Genomic DNA, 17,036 nt, shown 5'->3' on the forward strand with positions numbered 1-17,036 from the left:
CGAGGACCCCGTAAGGATTCTCACCATGGTATTCTGCACCCGCTGGAGTTTCTGGGTCAGTCTCAAGGGCAGCCCCACGTAGAGCGAGTTACAATAATCCAGTCTGGAGGTGACCTTCGCATGGATGACAGTGGCTAGGTCAGGGCGAGAGAGGTAATGGCAATGGAACTCTACCTATCTAAAATCTTTTTTAGAGGTAGATAGTAGACTTCTTGGCCATTTCCATTCCACTTGTTGCCCATGTTTTGCAGGATTTGGGTAGGGGGATTTTTAAATGCAGGGAACCTTTTGCAGCATGTCAATCCTGCTTTTCCTTGAGATGACGTTAAAAGAAAATGACAACAGGTCCCTTTCTGTGTTGTCAGGGACAGCACGGCAGACATCCACACATCCACATGTGGTTGTTGCAGGAGAGCACAAAATGCTGTTCTTGCTGAGAAAGAAAGAAAGAAAGAAAGAAAGAAAGAAAGAAAGAAAGAAAGAAAGAAAGACGATCCAGTGAAAATTAAGCATTTTTTAGTTCAATTGGTTAAAAGGGACGAGTTATGTGCCTGTTTAAATCTCCCCCCTTGAAACCAACAGACTAGAGGGATGCTTAATTTTGGTTTAGTGTTCTGGGTGAATTACTAATTTTTGTTAAAAATTAAAGTCCCCGTTAAAATTGACCAAAGAATTCTGAACTTGGGCAATTCAGGTGGTGGTTTACTGCCCCACTCTCCTGCTGTCCACTTGCAACAGCTGCTGGGAGTGGAGAAATACCAGGTGGTTGCACGGTTTCAGCCGAGTCTTTGCATTATCTCTTGAGTGAAATCGATGACAAGTTTTCTTTTAAGTGCTTGCAAAATAAACCGTAAACCGTAGGAGGGCTAGGAAACAGTCTGCTTCAGGGACTGAACCTGAAAGGGGAGGGGGGGTTTCTGCACAGAGCTTTGACGCAAGACAAATAAAAGCTATCCACTCCCACTTCTTTTATAAAGGGAGGGGAGGGGGGCATAAGTCTAATACTGCCTTACAATTCTCAGGAGAGACAAAGTTGGAACAGAGGCTCCCCCTGGGTGCAATTTCAGTCACCAGAAGAGACCCCCCCCCACACCATATTCAGGAAGGTAAGTGGATCTCTTGTAAGTCTTTTTTTCCTCCAGAGCAGAGACTGAAAGAAAAACACAAGAGCTTGTGTTGGCTTCAGCACCAAGGAGAGCTCCTAGAAGTCAGGCATGCAGGTGTGGCGTTTACACAGTCAGAGTCTGATGCTCTTTTTAGCAGCTGTAGAGTCTGCATTCTGCTTCCAAGGTGTGCAAGAGAGCTTAGGACCAGTGGAAATTTGACCCACCTTCAAGCAAAAATCAAAACTAGTTCACGAAAGCCTATGGCATAATGCATTTGTTGATCAGTAAAGTACTGGAGGACTATTTGTTTCCAGCGGGGTAGTGTGTTGCGGCACAATCCGCTATGTTAGGCAGTGATGGAGTCTGGGCTAATGGTGTCTCAAGCAGCCTTCACAGGGTATAAGAACTACTGCTAAGAAGCAACTGCGAGAGAGAGAGAGAGGAGTGGGGAATGCAGGAAACAGGCAGCAAGAAGTGCAAAACATACTTCACTCCTGAGCTTTAAAAGCTAAACGTCCTCTCTTAAGGTAGAGATGTTACGAGTAAGACCAGCAACAACATTTTGTAGTGTCTTCTGCTTCATCAAAGGAGTGTTCCTCTTCGTGGTTCCAGACAGCTCTTCCCTCCACGTAGGGCATGCCCCATCTGTTTTTCTTTTCTATAGTTCACCCTATATTCTACGCCTGCTCAGTCATCATTGGGTTGTTTGGGGTAGGGGGTGTGTTTAGTTCTTTTTAAAGATTCTTTACACTCCTATAAACCCTTCGTTTCTCCCAGTCATGTTTATACCTCTTTGTTGTTTCCTCAGTTTTCACTATGATCCTGGTGACACTCATCCCGAGTCTGATATTAGGAGGAGAGAAAGAGGGAATTCTGCCTCTTTAACTTCCAATTTAGCAAGGACCAAATATATTTGTAAACCTGATTAGCTGAAACAGCAAAAGGAGGGGAAGCATTGGAAAAGAAAGGGGTAGCAATGAAGGGTTTTGCTATACCTAAAGTACAGCTCATAATCCATAAAATACTTGTTCATCATATAGAGATTATGCGTAAAGTTCCTTAAGGACTGGTATGTATATACAAGGAGCATGGATCAAAGCTGAAGCGTCTCTCTTGCATTTAGAAGCAGGAATATTGTTGTCTTTATAAAAATGAGTTGAGGCTTCTTATTGTTCCAGAGGAGGAATTCAAAGACACTTATCCGTCAATATGAACGCACAAGATTTTATTCCCACCCTTCTTCCCGGTCGGACTCATGTTAAAATTTAGAAATACGGCAAGCTGTAAACTCATGAATCCATCTGTTCTGCAGTATAAACATGTCATGATACAGCATTTGCCAACTATAGATTCCATATTTCTTATTATAAGAGAGAGAGAAAACAAGTTTTTTAACAAACAAAAAATCTTTGAGTAATGACAGAAATAGCTGCTGTTTATATACCTGAGTTTCAAAAGCAGTTATTACATATATTTTGATTTTATTATAACAATCAAGGTGCAAAAAACTAATAATAAATTTATTCTGAATTACTTAGAAGGCATAGATTTGCAAAAAATGAAAGCAAATCAAAAGTGTTAAAATAATATCATAGGGTGTTATGCCTTATGCTCAGAGAACCCATAGTGAATTACTATACTGATAGGACTGCACTGTGTTAGCAAAAACAATGCAGTTGGCGCTGTGCAGAACACAGAAATTGAAGAGGGGAAAGTGGCTTGAGAGAGGAAGAAAGAGTATTCCAGCCACAGAGAGCAGCACCGCTATATAGGAACAGACACAGTGCTGAATAGAGGAGCTAAGAACAGGGGACTTTGTGCAGGAGACAGACGTTTGGCCCAGTGGCTCATCTAATGTGGCTGCTTGCAGGAATACAAGGTAGCTCTAAACCAGGGATGGAGATAATGGAGCTGTTCAGCTGTTGCTGAACATCTTCCCTGGCAGTTGCCCATCCTGTCTGAAGCTCTGTAAGAATTGAAGTCCAACATCTGGGTGGCCACAGGCTCCCCACCACTCATAGAAATTATTCCCGTCAGAATAGTCCCAACAGCAAAACCAGAGGGACATGTCCCAACTTTTCATGGCAGAGGAGCTTGTCACAACTTCTCATGGCTATGCAACTCTCACCTTGTTTCACGGCTGAACTGGTCTTAGGCGCCACAGCCCAAGACAGAATTGGGTATACTTAATTCTGTGTCAGATTGCAGCTAAAAGATTTAACTGAAATGTACTTTGCACGTCAAAGTGCAAGTAGATATATAGGTATATCTACCTATATACCTATATATATATAGCTCCGGCGGGAAGGTAAACGGCGTTTCCGTGCACTGCTCTGGTTCGCCAGACGTGGCTTAGTCATGCTGGCCACATGACCCGGAAGCTGTACGCTGCTGAGATGAGCCCCGCAACCCGAGTTGGTCACGATTGGACCTAATGGTCAGGGGTCCCTTTACCTTTTAAATGAGCAGCATATTTGCATCCTCAGCCCAATTATTATTTTTATTTTATTTTATTTTATTTTATTTTATTTTATTTTATTTTATTTTATTTTAGTTTAGTTTAGTTTAGTTTAGTTTAGTTTAGTTTAGTTTAGTTTATATACTGCCCTATACCTGGAGGTCTTAGGGTGATTCACAGAAAAGATTACAATTTATATAATCAGAATAAAAACAACAACCCAATAACACCCCCCCCCCCCCGAAAAGAGCCACATTTTAAAAGGGTATAGGATGTCAAACAGATCAACCAAAGGCCTGGTTGAAAAGGAACTTTTTTGCCTGGCGCCTAAAGATGTGTAATGAAGGCGCCAGGAGAGCATTCCGCAGAAGGGGAGCCACTGCAGAGAAGGCCCATTCTCGTGTTGCCACCCTCCAGACCTCTCAAGGAGGCAGCACACGAAGGAGGGCCTCAGAAGTTGATCTCAGCGTCTGGGTAGGTTCATATGGAAAGAGGTATTGCGGTCCTGACCGCAATAACAGAGGAAGTGCCAGATCATTGGTTCCTCTGCACTGAGTGCCTTTGGATTCTAGGACTTCACATAAGTCTTTCCCAGACCTACCTAGAGGAGCCAGACATTGATCTTAGAGCATATGTTCTAGCACGGAGCTATAGCACTTTCTTAAGACGGTTTGTGGATTATTATGCTATTTTTGTTCTTGACAGGTTCCAGAAAGTCAATGGATTCTGGCACCACAAGAAAGCTTTTCCGCAACATGAGATTCACCCGCTTCCTGTTCATTGTGGGTTTGCTTCATGTGACGCCTTTCTTCTGCCATAGCCAGATGGACCCCATGGCTCTTGGCCGAGCTGATCCCAAATGCTGGGAATCCTCCTCGGCCGTCTTGTTGGAGATGAGGAAGCCGCCTGTTTCTGACTCTGTCAGTGGCTTTTGGGACTTTATGATCTTCCTGAAGTCGTCTGAGGACTTGAAGCACGGGGCTTTGTTTTGGCACCTGGCCCAGCTCTTCTGGGATATCTACATGGACTGCGTACTCTCCAGAACCCACGGCTTAGGGAAAAGGCAGTTGGATGAAGCCCAGAGGCAAACTGCAGCTCTTCCGTCTTGGATCATATTGAGTAAGCAAGGTTAGTATTCTTCATCCAGTGGGCAGGAAGGTAGCAGCAATGTCCAGAACTTTTATCAACCCTAGTTTGCTCCCACATGAACCAAATCAGGGTCCTCAATCTTTTTGTACCTGGGGGCACATTTGGAAATCCGTGGTTTTCCACGGATCTGAGAGCAATGAAACAATCGCTGAGACGGCTAGAGCGTCAGTGGCAGATAACTCATTCTGAAGCTGACCGGGCACAGGTTAGAGCTCAACGTCGAGCCTACCAAGTGGCGGTAGTGACAGCGAAGAAGACTTTCTTCACCGCCTCTATTGCATCTGCAGAAAACAGAAGTAGGAGACTTTTCCAGGTGGTTCGCAATTTAGTGGAACCATCTGCGACATCAGGGCCCAGTACAGGCCACATGATTTCCTGCAATGATTTTGCAAAGTTTTTTGCAGATAAAGTCGCTCAGATTCGGGAAGAGGTAGACTCCACCGTGGGAGCAGGGCCAGGGTGGGAGAGTGCTAGAGTCCTGTCTAGTCAAGTTGCGTGGGATCAATTCCAATCTGTTACCGCCGAGGATGTGGACAGGCTGCTTGGACGAGTGAAACCAACCACCTGTCTCCTTGATCCTTGCCCATCCTGGCTTATAAAAGCTTCGTGGGGTGGTGAATGCTTCTCTCTGTGAGGGAGCCTTCCCAGACCCACCTGAAAGAGGCAGTTATCAAACCGCTTCTTAAAAAACCATCTTTAGATGCTGCCAATATGGCCAACTATCGCCCAGCCTCAAATCTTCCATTCTTGGGCAAGGTGATTGAGCAAGTGGTTGCTGAACAACTCCAGGCACGCCTGGAAGAAGCAGACCATTTGGATCCCTTCCAGTCGGGATTCTGGCCTCATCATGGGACTGAAACTGCCTTGATCGCACTGGTCGATGATCTCTGGCGAGCTAGGGGCAAAGGTGAGAGCTGTTTCCTAGTTCTGCTGGATCTCTCAGCGGCTTTTGACACCATCAACCATAACATCCTTCTGGACCATCTAGAGGGGCTGGGAGCTGGGGGCACTGTCATACAGTGGTTCCGCTCCTTCCTCCTGGGCTGTGTTCAGAAAGTGGTGGGGGGGGATGAGTGTTCAGACCCCTGGGCTCTCACCTGTGGGGTGCCTCAGGGTTCTGTCCTCTCCCCCATGCTTTTCAACATCTACATGCAGCCTCTGGGAGAGATCATCAGTGGGTTTGGGCTGGGTGTTCATCAGTAGGGTTTGCGGAGTTCAGGAGCCAATTTGTTTCGGAGCCAATCCATTCGGGAACCAAGGTATACCACCATTGTAGCATTAAGACAGAAGAAACACTGGGGATGCATAAAACTACCGCCACCCCACAAAATACCCAGGTAAAGCAACTACAAACACTTTAAAACAAATAAAACCCAGGCATAAAAAGCCCCCCAAAACTAACAAACAGGTAACCCCTCCCCAAACTAGCAACTCCCCCCAAAACCCTCAATTTAAAATAATAAAATTGGGAGGGGCAAGGAGGCTTGGGAGGTGCCCTCGGGGGGTGTTAGAGGTTGCCATGGTGCCCACGAGTGTTTTGTAGGGGACTCAAGGCCTAGGTCCCATGCGACTAGTGGCAATGTCAGAAGAGGTCCTGGCCAAAGTGAAATCCATGTGAACCAGAAACATGGCTTAAATTTGTCGTTAAATCTATTACTATAGATGGAGCACAGTTGTCACTGTAATTGAATTGTGCCCTTTGTAAAAGGTAAAGGGACCCCTGACCGTTAGGTCCAGTCGTGACCAATTCTGGGGTTGCGGCTCTCATCTCGCTTTATTGGCCGAGGGAGCTGGCGTTTGTCCGCAGACAGCTTCCAGGTCATGTGGCCAGCATGACTAAGCGGCTTCTGGTGAACCAGAGCAGCACACGCAAACACCGTTTACCTTCCCGCTGGAGCGGTACCTATTTATCTACTTGCATTTGAAGTGCTTTTGAACTGCTAGGTTGGCAGGAGCAGGGACCGAGCAACAGCAGCTCACCCCATCGCAGGGATTCGAACTGCCAACCTTCTGATTGGCAAGTCCTAGGCTCTGTGGTTTAACCCACAGCGCCACCCATGTCCCCTTTGTATGGTGTGCCCTTTGTATGGTGGCACAATTCTAGAAATCCAGGGATTACTTCTGTCATGGTAATACATGCTGAAAACTATGCAACCAAAGCAGGCATCAAAGGGATCTCAGTGGGGATGGATAAATCACTTTGCTGCTCATAAGATTCACGAGGTGGGCATTAACATGGCTGAAACTCTCGTTTGAGCAAGTTCCTTCAAAGCGAATGGGATCTGCCATTGCTCCCCTTTCAGTTGCTTGAACAGAGAATGTGTAGACAAAGATATGTTGCTCATATTTTACTGGACTGATACGTGTTTCTCCCCCAAATATCTGCTAGATTTCAATTCATATAGGATCTGCGATTATATTGATTAGATATCAGTTTGCAGGTTCAGATTCTGAAACCCTAGCTGGCATGAGCCATCGTTCACGCTGGCAGCAACAATAAATTTAACTGCAATAAGAAGGGTTGAGTTAGCTCCAGAAAGTACAAGAACACATATACACAAAACTGACTCCCTACGTATTAATTATGATTAGGAGAGAGCCAGAATCACAACAACACTATTTGTCAGACTCAGATCTCTGTCAGTAAAATGTGAATAATGGCAGGTGTTTGAGCAAATGGGAACTGTAAAATAACGATGTTATTCAGCCTGAGTGTTAAATCATAGACTCGGTGAACTAAAATATAATCATTATTTTATTTTTAAAAAGCTGCAAACTTAGCAAGGGCCATGGTTCTGCTAGCTCCTAAATGAGAAGGATATAAATCAGGCTATCTAAATTTCAGCTGGGCTTTTGTTTCACTACGTAGTCAGTCCATGTTAATTTAACAGAAACATCCACTTCCATGATTAACTGGTGAAAAAGAAAAACCGATGGACCACACAACACAGAGAAACATATTATCTAGCATCTTATAAAAATGAAGCAAACTGCTGATTCTTAAGCACGGTAACCATTATAGCAGGAGCATCTTTATTTCATCGGAGGTTCACAATGGCTAGAGCTGTGCAAAATGTTCATTTGGATAGGTTAAGGTTGCCATATTTCAAAAAGTAAGAAACCATGACACAACGAAAGTGTTAGGAAGACCCCAAAATTGTTGAGCTTTCCCCCTCCCCCATCTCATGCTTAGTTAGATTTGATATTTTGTCCTGGTTCTTTCCTTACTCGACTGACTGATTGATTAATTCACTGTAGCTTTAACGGTCATCTGAATGTTGTGTGTGTCAAGTTCATCCAATGCCCAGGGAAGTGTACAGGTGAGGGATAGTCCAATCCATGTTCATTTACTACGCAAATCACTTTAACATAGATTAAATAGCTGTTAACACTTGTTAATTAACCTAACTTGCAGCCACAGGCATGAAATGCTTAATTTAAATTAAGTGCTGTACTTCCCCACTTATCCCTGTTAAATTGCTGACAATTAATGTTAATCACTCGTTTATATATCTCGGTCACTAAATGGGAAGCCCTTGCACACTGTGTAAGTTTGCACGTGAAGAGCAGCAGTTTCATTCACTCTGGTTTATTTTACCACATGCAACATTTGATCTCATGATCAGTGAAATATACTCAGAGTCCAGAGTGGATTTCATGCTCTTTATTCAGCTCATAGTGGTGAGGAGGAATGAAAGTTCCCCCAAAGTATCTGCTTTATATACATTATTTACGCAATGGGCTGCACGTGATTGGCTAATTCCGGAATTCTCCTGTAGGCCAATCAGGTTGTGGATTCACTTCCATCTGGAGCTGGATTGGGTGGCTCCTGCAGACCAATCATAATGCTGCATTGTTCTAGGACCAATCAGACTGCTGCATTCTGAATCCTATTCTTCTAGGACCAATCAGACTGCTGCATTTTGGAGCCTATTGTTCTAGGACCAATCAGACTGCTGCATTTTGGATCCTATTCAACTCAGTACATAACAATCAGAATGATTTGAAGTATGTCCGTTGGGAGGGTATAAACATCACACTCCTCTGATTGTCTCATAAGTGCAAGCATTTTGACTTGCCAGACACAATGTTCCCCAGTCCACCCCCTGCACTCTCTTCCAAGATTTCGCCCAAACTTCCCTACCCCAAAGCCAATTTTGGGGGGCTTGGGGAAGCATCACAGCACAAGCAGAAGTCCTTGTGCACGGGTTCCGCTGGCAGAACTCATTCGGCGATTCCCACGGTCTTGTTATAAATTAGCTATCATATCAAATAAGGTATATTTCTAAATCATGGGATGAAATTAAACATGAAACGACATGTTAATGTCAGGAAAAGTACAATTTTCCAGGTGCATCAGAAATACATGTTTATGTTGCTTTCCCTCCCAACATCTAGGCATCTTTTCACAAATTCAGATGACTGCTCTATGGAAAAAGAAAGAACTGAAAGAAAACTTAATAAGAATCAATGTGCACAAGAGCAGGTTTGCTTCACACGGAAGAATTACTGGACATTTAACAATGAAGGCGAAACTCTTCTAGAGTTGTACAGTTGAGTTCTTCACCCGTCCCTCTTTTCTCCCTTTAAACAAATACTGTTACCGTTTTGGTTTTTGCCTTTAATTGCATTTGAAGTTGTTTCTCGTGGAAAAAGACTGCCTGCACACTAGATGTACAATCTAGCAAAAACTCGTTGTAAATTTACATCCCATTAAAATGATTAGGAGTTCTTTGCAACTAACTCCCATTTCATTCCTTTCAGTGGTACTTGGTTGAAACTAACTTTTCCTGAACGATGTTTTCTTTGTTAAACTGGAGGTTGGTCCTTGTTTTTATTTTGATTTACTGTATTTTTCACTCTATAGGACACACTTTTCCCCCTCCAAAAATTAAGGGGGAATGTGTGTGCGTCTTACGAAGCGAATGCAGGCTCCTTGGCTTCAGCGATAGCAACGCGAAGCCTCCGTAGCGCAGAGGGAGAGCTTCCCCCACGCTCCGGAGGCTTCATGTTGCTTTCGCTGAAGCCCCCGGAGCGCAGTGGGAACTCCCGCTGCACTCCGGGGGCTTCAGGCAGCTATCCGCAAGCCTTTGGAGCGCAGCGGGAGTTCCTGCTTCGCTTCACTGGAGGCTTCGCTTCACTCCAGGCTTCGCTTCACTGGAGGCGCACTGCACAGTTTCCCCTCTCTGCGCAGTGCCCCTTCAGCCAAGCATGAGGAGAAATGGAAGGGGCTCCGTTTCTCCTGCCGCTTCACTGAAGGGGTGCTGAGCAGAGAGGGGGATAATTTTTTCCCCTGTTCTCCCCCTCCTATGGTCCGGTGCGTCCTATAGAGCGAAAAATACAGTAATTATGAAGCCCGGGAATTCTGTTTCTTTAATAAGTTTGTAAGTAGCTAGCCAACTTATTGGTTCTGCATGTATAACTTCCATGAGATTGGGGGAGGTGGCAATAGAAAGGGGTGTTTGCACTGACTTCCCAATACAGAAAAGAAGAGAACACAATGCTTTTCATCTTCAGGTTCTGGCTGCAGTGGCGTAGCGTGGGTTGTCAGCACCCGGGGCAAGGCAAGTAATTTGCGCCCCCTAACCCATGGATTTGCGCCCCCTAACCCTAACCCCCAGATGTTGCGCCCGGTGCGGCCAGCCCCCCCTGCACCCCCCACGCTACGCCAATGGCTGGCTGGTACAATTAAAGTCATGCCATTGGGCGCTTCTCCCACATGCATGCTGACAAAGGCGTCAACTGCTCAGAAGTAAAAATAAAAATCACTTGTATCTCAGCATGTGTAAAACAATGGTCTTTCTAAGGGAGAAGAGCCCCAGTCAGACAAATCATGCACACCTTACAGCCAAAGTCAAGTTCTGCAACAGTAAACTGTGACCTTCCCGGGATGTGTGCATGTATGTGCTTAATTAAAAAAAAACCAAACCACTGTGTTCCTTGTGTCACACTTTGTGGTTTCACACTGAATGTATTGATTCAAACAAAACCCAAGGGAGAGCCACACCCTAGTAATGTAATCTTGAAAGGCCTAGAGACCACCATTATTTGCCACAAGCCATTTGGTAATCTTTAAGGAGTCAGCATTTCTGTTAAGCATTGTTGGCAGGGAAATCCCGAAGGTCTTAGAGAGGTATTCTGATATGCAACGGCCGCAGCTCGGACTTTGGTGGCAAAGGGGTGAAGGAACAAGAAGCCCTGACAATAACGGACTGGCATTACAAGCTACAAAAATTTGCTGAATTGGCGCAGTTAACAAATACCCTGAGAGGCAATTCAAATCAAAAATTTATGGAAAAGTGGGATGTTCAAAAATACAGTAAAGGTTCGCTATCTATGCTAGCATTTGACTGACGGAGTGAGACTGAGTTGAGAAATAATACTAAGAGCACATATTGATATAGGAATGTATTAGATAATATGTAAAGAAATATACAATAATAAGAGTACATTCATTTGTAAAAAAGGAATATACAACGGGAAAGACTAGACTTCCTGTCTAGTGTGTTGGTATGTATATGATTTTTTGGAAAAAATGTTTTGTTTTGTTTTCTTTGTTCTTTTTTTGTTTCATTTTCTTTCTAGGTATATAAAATTTGTATATAATTTTTGTATACATGTTGGAAATTATAGTAAGTCCTGTAATGTAATATGACAATGTTTACGGATGTAATATAAGAATGTTAATAAATAAAAAAATAAAATGCAAGGCAATCTTTAAGGAGTCAAAGGACTCTGTGATGTTTTGAACCCAAAGCTGCTCTCGAGGGAAGGACCCAAAATACAAGGAAGAAGATAAACACCAGGAAGAGCTTTCTGACAGTAAGAACTTTTTGATAGGGGAACGAAGGTGAGGGGCTCTCCTTCTCTGGAGGTTGTTAAACAAGAGGTCATGGATTCTTTAGCTGTTATTCCTGCTTTGCAGGGCCTTGGGACTCTTTGGGTCCCTTCCAACTCTAGGATTCTATGAAAATATTCGTTTATTCTTTGAAGCCTGAGTTGAGGGAGGTGGAGGCCGCAGGGTTGGTGGCAGGATCGTGATGACACTTTTGCCTCAGGCAGCGAAACAGGATGACCAACCCTGGTCCACCCTCCCAGTTAAGGACTTGTCTTGGGAATGATTTTGTTGTTTAGATGTTTAGTCATGTCCGACTCTTCGTGACCCCATGGACCAGAGCACGCCAGGCACTCCTGTCTTCCACTGCCTCCCGCAGTTTGGTCAAACTCATACTGGTAGCTTCGATAACACTGTCCAACCATCTCGTCCTCTGTCGTCCCCTTCTCCTTGTGCCCTCCATCTTTCCCAACATCAGGGTCTTTTCCAGGGAGTCTTCTCTTCTCATGAAGTGGCCAAAGTATTGGAGCCTCAGCTTCAGGATCTGTCCTTCTGGTGAGCACTCAGGGCTGATTTCCTTCAGAATGGAGAAGTTTGATCTTCTTGTAGTCCATGGGACTCTCAAGAGTCTCCTCCAGCACCATAATTCAAGAGCATCAATTCTTCGGCGATCAGCCTTCTTTATGGTCCAGTTCTCACTTCCATATACGGACCTTTGTTGGCAAGGTGATATCTCTGCTTTTTAAGATGCTGTCTAGGTTTGCTTTTCTCCCAAGAAGCAGGTGATAGAGCTTTAGATATGACAGATCTATAGCCTCTCCCAGTCCACCCTGATCTGCACCATCCTTTTTTGTCCTCATTATCCCTGGAAAACTGAGGGCAGTTCAATAATGGTGGCAGAACTTATCACCACCACACTGGGGGACCTACTGACTAGGGAAAGGGAGGTCTGCCCTATCTAATGATCTTCCAGACCCCTTCCTGGAAGCTTAGGGGTTCTCCCTTAAAATGGTTACAGCCTGAGTATATTCATTGATGGTGTTTGTACATGCAAGTATTGAGCACATCTTGAGAATCTTAAACAAAAAAAAGTAAGAGCCTCAATAATCAACACTCAGACCAATCATTCCTTGTTTGCAAAAATCATCCTTACTATATATATATATATATATATATATATGCTTTCGTAACAAGAAGCCGAAATATATATATATATATATATATATATATATATATATATATATGCTTTGTTAACAAGATATATATATATATATCTTGTGCATATATATATATGCTTTGTTAACAAGAAGCCGAAAGCACCAGCCTGAAGATGACGAGTGAGACCTCGTCGAAACGTCGCCTAGACACCCCAACTTTTACACGGGAAGACACCCGAGGACACCAAAACCTGCATTCCTGTACCCGTGAAAATCTACGAAAGCATATATATATATATATATATATATGGTAATATAGTAAGGATGATTTTAGGTAATATAGTAAGGTAATATTGCCTTAGTAATATTACTATAGTAAGTAATATTAGGTAATATAGTAAGGATATATTATTCTGTCACTGAAATCGCTGGGATGATGTAAAAGTTTTCAGTTGATTGGACTTAACTCATGCGACAGGAGACAGGAACGTTGAAAAAATGTTAACATCCATCTATGATGGTTTAATATGCCTCTGCAATATTAATATTAAAATTAGAATACAAAACCAGAGAGAAAAACTACTGTACGGAAGTTTTGACAGTAGCATTGCATGAAAATCTTCTGTTCCAGAATATAACCATGCCAGCTTACTCTAAATGAATTTCTGGACACTTTTGGAGAATTAGTATTATGTATCTGTCTAAACAACAACAAAGCTGTCTTTTTTACCTTAGGCAATCAAGCAGTGATGGAGACAGGAGAACCAATATCAGCATAACCATATTTCCTAGTTGGCAAAGTTACTTGGCTGATAAGATCAGAGAAAGACTTGCAAACATTCTTAGCTGTTAAGAGCAATCCTTCCTTAAGACCAGAGAGCTGACCTGGAAAAGAGAGAGAGAGAGAGCAGAAATAATATGTGGCTCCAATGCACATTTTAACAAACAAAACAAATCCTTGCTTTGTCATGCAGAGCAAGGAATTTTCAGTTCCCATAAAAGACTGAGATTTCATAATTATTGCACTGGTTATAAATTTCATTTATGAATACAGTAGCTTCCTATGCAGCACTGTGAAGCAAACACACACCATAGAATAAAAACATATTCAAACAACTGCATATATAAAATCAATTAGAAACCGTGATTTAGTGCCAACGAGCAAACGGATCTCAGTGTCTGGGCTGAACGATGGGGGTGAAGATATTGGTGTTTTGCAACTTTGACCTGTTGCAGGACCTTAGCCAGACCTTAGCAGAGCAAACGCAGAGTTCCAGAAAGCAATCAGTTGCAGGCAGGATGGATGAAGCAGGAACAAGACGCTGCTACTAGTAATTTGGTTACTTATAAAGGTAAAGGGAGCTCTGACCATTAGGTCCAGTCGTGACCGACTCTGGGGTTGCAGTGCTCATCTCGCTTTATTGGCCGAGGGAGCTAGCGCACAGCTTCCGGGTCATGTGGCCAGCATGACTAAACTGCTTCTGGCGAACCAGAGCAGCGCACAGAAACGCCGTTTACCTTCCCGCCAGAACAGTACCTATTTATCTACTTGCACTGTGTGCTTTCAAACTGCTCGGTTGGCAGGAGCAAGGACCGAGCAATGGGAGCTCACCCCATTGCAGGGATTCGAACCACCAACCTTCTGATCGGCAAGCCCTAGGCTCTGTGGTTTAGACCACAACGCCACCCACTTTCCTGTTTACATAGATAAGCCAATATAATTACTCAGAGGAAGTAATGTAAGTGTGAGCATATACCCAAAAGAATGCGCTGATTGCTATACCTGATCTTGATTTATTCTCATTAACATAAGGGTCACTGAGACTGCAGAACGTTACAATAAACTCATTAGTACACTGCATACCAACAAAGAGCAGTCTTAGCAAGTTTGAGTATTTAAAAGAAAGATATCCTCTTTTGGCCCTCATTTATAAAATGTCAATATAAGAGGTATCAGTTCAAAGTACGCTGGTATGTGCAGATAGAACTGCTGCATCTCTAAAGTGACACAAGAGGCCTACTTAATAACACACTTGATCAGGAAAGCACATTCAAATATATGATAATAAGCCTATAAAATCCGCAGGTGCCGCAAATCACACTCTTGAAAAAGGGTCTTAGAAGCCCCCGTGTCGTACTCTCTGGATGCCTTCTAAAAAATAATTTTGCCACCAGGGAGATGAATGAAATTTGCATCTTTTAAATTGAATGAGGGGCACAAGTGAATGGGAACCTCTTGGGTACGAAAGAGTCCACAGCACTCCTGAAGCTTATTGTCAGAGCTGCCCGAGGTCCCAGCTCACAAAGGACCAACGCCAGTTCGTTGTTATATACAAAAGTCTTTATTGAAGTTCAGTTTCGCTTTCAAAGCCGCAGCGCGCAGCTCTACGTCTCAAACTCTAGACCGCTGAAGCTCCGTCTGAATCTCCTCCCCAGACACCAGTTTAAGACTCTAGCCTTGCCCCACCTCTTCCTTTGCTCTTTCCTCCTCTGGTTCCGCCTGTCCGCTGGGGTCTTGCCCTTTCTAGACTCTTCTGACGCTGAGTCCCCTGAGTCTTCCAGCTGCCTCCGGCGGGCTTTAGGACCTGGTTCCCAATCCGGGTTTTCTGCTGTCCCGCGCGCCTGTACATTCAAACTTGGCGCGCGCGCCCAGCCGGCAACCTTCCTCCTGACCGTTACACTGTTCCTGTCACTGCTTCCCCCTTCGGGGAGGCTAGCTGGACCTGACTTCCCCTCCGTTCCCCCACTCTCCGATAGAGGCGTGGTCAGCCCTGACTCATCTTCTCTCCCTGCTGGAGGAGATGCTGGCCCTGATACATGGGACTCTTCCCCCCCACTACGCTCTGGTGGGGAAGCTGGTCCTGATCTCCCTCTGCTGCTTTGGGAGCCCCCGCTGGCCCCTTGCTTCTGGTGCGTCCCCCCTGGGACCCCGCTTGCCCTGGCCATCGGCGCCCCCCTCTGGGAATCTTCTGATTCGCTGGAGAAGCTCATGGAATCTCTCGGGTCACTGTCATACTCCCCTACGCTGCCCTCAGATTCTTCCCCTTCGCTCTCCATTTCCTCTCTCCCCTGTGCCTCTGCTCCTGAGCCCCTGACACTTATATAAAAGGTGAAAAATAATGACATCAAAAGACTTAATCTTGTTCCCGGAAAACAGGCATGAATGACATTCAGTAGGTGCTTCAAAAGCTAAAACAACAGGGCACAAGTTGAAAAGCTGACATATTCGCTAGTAACATCCAAGAATGCAAATATGGGCATCATTCGAAAGCAGGGCTGTACCACTCAGATCACCAACTTCTCTGGAGTTACAGACTGAGCAGACAGGCCACTAGGAAGTTCTCCTCCAGAAGCCGCCTTGGAATGGATGGAAGCTGTGCACAAGCTCTTGCCATTAAACGGAGTTTCCGTAGGAGAAGTGGATTGTGCCGACTGGGAAACGGGTTTGGCAACAATTCCCAAGTCAATATACAATGATGGATGGCCATATGGGCTCCTCTTCAATACCTTTCTAATCCACTTTTTTAGAGCATCCTAACCTAGGGACGCAGGTGGCGCTGTGGGTTAAACCACAGAGCATAGGGCTTGCCGATCAGAAGGTCGGCGGTTCGAATTCCCGCAACAGGGTGAGCTCCTGTTGCTCGGTCCCTGCTCCTGCCAACCTAGCAGTTCGAAAGCATGAAGTGCAAGTAGATAAAAAGATACCACTCCAGCGGGAAGGTAAATGGCATTTCCGTGCGCTGCTCTGGTTCGCCAGAAGCGGCTTAGTCATGCTGGGCACATGACCTGGAAGCTGTACGCCGGCTCCCTTGGCCAATAAAGTGAGATGAGCGCCGCCACCTCAGAGTCGGCCACGACTGGACCTAATGGTCAGGGGTCCCTTTACCTTTACCTTTAACCTAGGCAGGTTGCAGGACGCGGGTGGCGCTGTGGGTTAAACCACAGAGCCTAGGACTTGCTGATCAGAAGGTCGGCAGTTTGAATCCACAACTGGACCTAATGGTCAGGGGTCCCTTTACCTTTACCTTTAACCTAGGCAGAAGCCATTTCCCACACCCAACCGCTGTACCTGCTGCACTGACCACAACAGCAAAATCTGTTCAAGCAGTTCTGCTCTGTTTTGGCTAATAGAGATTACTAATACCCGTGGCACCTGGAGAATGGTCTGAGGTAGGAATGGGAAGATCAGCTTATTTCTAGTCTGTGTCAGTTTCCCCATATATGCTATTTCTGCACTGATCTGTGATTTTTTTTACAAACAAAACCTGTGGGAATATTTATGTTTCTCACAAAATACCATTTTCTCTCTAAGTTCATACTTCTGAACATAT

General features: G+C 44.6%; 2 protein-coding genes across 2 annotated transcripts in view; one reads left to right on the top strand and one right to left on the bottom strand.

Annotated features, from left to right (window-relative positions):
• Positions 1-935: 935 nt before the first annotated feature.
• FAM237A (family with sequence similarity 237 member A) lies at positions 936-9,257 on the top strand (the record flags this gene model as incomplete). Its single annotated transcript, XM_081899236.1, has 3 exons — positions 936-1,106; positions 4,270-4,692; positions 9,112-9,257. Exons 2-3 carry the CDS (start codon positions 4,284-4,286, stop codon positions 9,255-9,257), a joined length of 555 nt encoding a protein of 184 aa, XP_081755362.1. The 5' UTR covers positions 936-1,106; positions 4,270-4,283.
• DYTN (dystrotelin) overlaps positions 9,216-17,036 on the bottom strand; it is a 34,722-nt gene continuing 26,901 nt past the window's right edge. The window contains exons 15-16 of the mRNA XM_081890245.1: positions 13,436-13,590; positions 9,216-9,297 (exon numbers count right to left, since the gene is read on the bottom strand). Of these exons, the coding sequence (XP_081746371.1) occupies positions 13,445-13,590 (146 nt within the window). The 3' untranslated portion in view covers positions 9,216-9,297; positions 13,436-13,444. The remainder of the gene's footprint in view (positions 9,298-13,435; positions 13,591-17,036) is intronic.

Source organism: Podarcis melisellensis (assembly GCF_964234715.1).
Source record: "Podarcis melisellensis genome assembly, chromosome: 1".
NCBI classification, from domain to species: Eukaryota; Metazoa; Chordata; class Lepidosauria; order Squamata; family Lacertidae; genus Podarcis; species Podarcis melisellensis.